The 1,552-nt window shown below is 42.3% G+C and overlaps 1 protein-coding gene across 1 annotated transcript in view; it reads left to right on the forward strand.

The window, feature by feature from the left end:
• The first annotated feature begins 179 nt into the window (after positions 1-179).
• Positions 180-1,552, forward strand: part of LOC103517744 (exostosin-2-like) — an 11,014-nt gene continuing 9,641 nt past the window's right edge. Inside the window, exon 1 of the mRNA XM_008482790.3 lies at positions 180-424. Within this exon, the coding sequence (XP_008481012.2) occupies positions 180-424 (245 nt within the window). The remainder of the gene's footprint in view (positions 425-1,552) is intronic.

Raw genomic sequence — 1,552 nt, forward strand, 5'->3', positions numbered from 1 at the left:
AATTGGATCTTGAAAAAGTTCGTCCAGTTCAGACTTATGTGGCGTATGGTACAGGTGGGCGAATAAATGGTACACTTAGCCTATTTTAAAATTTAAATATCAAAACGTATTTTCCACTCATTTCCCGATTTTGAAAATATAGCTTCGCTCTTGTAATAGAAAGTAAAAAAATCCATTCCATGTTATTCCTAGGTGCGGCATTCTATCACAAGTACTGGAACTACATGTACACAGCTCACATGCCGGCGCCTATTCGCACCTATGTTGACTCGCATATGAACTGTGAAGATATCGCCATGAATTTCCTCGTGGCGCATATTACGGCTAAGGCGCCTATCAAGGTTACACCTAGGAAGAAGTTCAAATGTCCGCAGTGCAAGAATTCTGAACTGCTCAGCTCTGATACCAAACATATGATAGAGAGGTAATATGCTAGAGATTAGGGGGTGGGGGTCTTATCATTGATTCGTACCAGTGGAAAAAAATCTTGAATAAGACTCTAAATACCTGTTTGTCATACAGAAGGTCTGAGGTTCGATTCCCAATATCGGTAAAGGACAAATTAGACAGCATTAAGTGAGCAGAAAAGAATCATCCATAAAGGGATTTGTCTTATGTATGCTGTGTCTGAGCTCAGTCACCTGAATGGAAGATAGCGTGTCTCTCCTCTGCTATCTGATGAGGGACATACTCATCGGAATGCATGGCTTTAGTATAGACCCAGCAGCACACACGCGTCTACATGTAGCAGTAGCATTGGTTTTATTTGTTACGAAGCCAGCCCTAGTTAGCTTAGTTGCGTTATGCGTCCCTGCCTTAGTAAGTCGCTAGGGCCTGACGGGTTCGTTCCCGCCCGGCGAGATTTTATCCTGATGGGATAATGTTCTTCTCGGAACGGCTGGCTTTCTCCTATCGCGCGTACTTCCTCTCCTCTTCGATTCGGGACATACAGACATAAATTCACAGTTCCTCTGCTCAAACCTCTTGAAAAAAAAAAAAAAAAAAAATATTGCACGAAAATAAAAAGGCAATGAAAACTTTACTTCTCGTCTTTCTCCGATCTTCTTTCTTGTTCTTCTTTAATGCTTGTGCTCTCTTTCATTTCCCCTCGAGGTCCCAAGTGTAATCGAGTCTGTTTGCTGAGCATATATGGAGAGGGTGTGGTATCAAGGGTTCTCCTATACGTCGTGTGAGAGTGTTAGAGCAGATCCTGTGTTGTCCGAGAATACAATTTCCACAAAACTGAAACGGCTATAATCGATAATTCGGGACTGTAAATCGTGTGACTGAACAGCCTTGGTAAGCGGCCAGGTCGCAGATCTCGATCCCCGCCGGGGCGGATTTTTATCCTGACAGAAAAAATATTTAAGTATTATGCTCAATGAAACATTCCTATGCTTGCAGGGCAGCATTCTCACTGAGTAAGCTTGCTAACATATTCTGTCTGGTCATTTCGTGATATAAGTTTGTAATTAATTTATTTAAATATGCCGTGTGGGTAATCTTTGACACGGCCGAAGAGGAAGGTTAACCGAACCAAACTGGACGAATA

This window comes from Diaphorina citri, unplaced genomic scaffold (genome assembly GCF_000475195.1).
Source record: "Diaphorina citri unplaced genomic scaffold, Diaci psyllid genome assembly version 1.1 scaffold1945, whole genome shotgun sequence".
NCBI classification, from domain to species: domain Eukaryota; kingdom Metazoa; phylum Arthropoda; class Insecta; order Hemiptera; family Psyllidae; genus Diaphorina; species Diaphorina citri.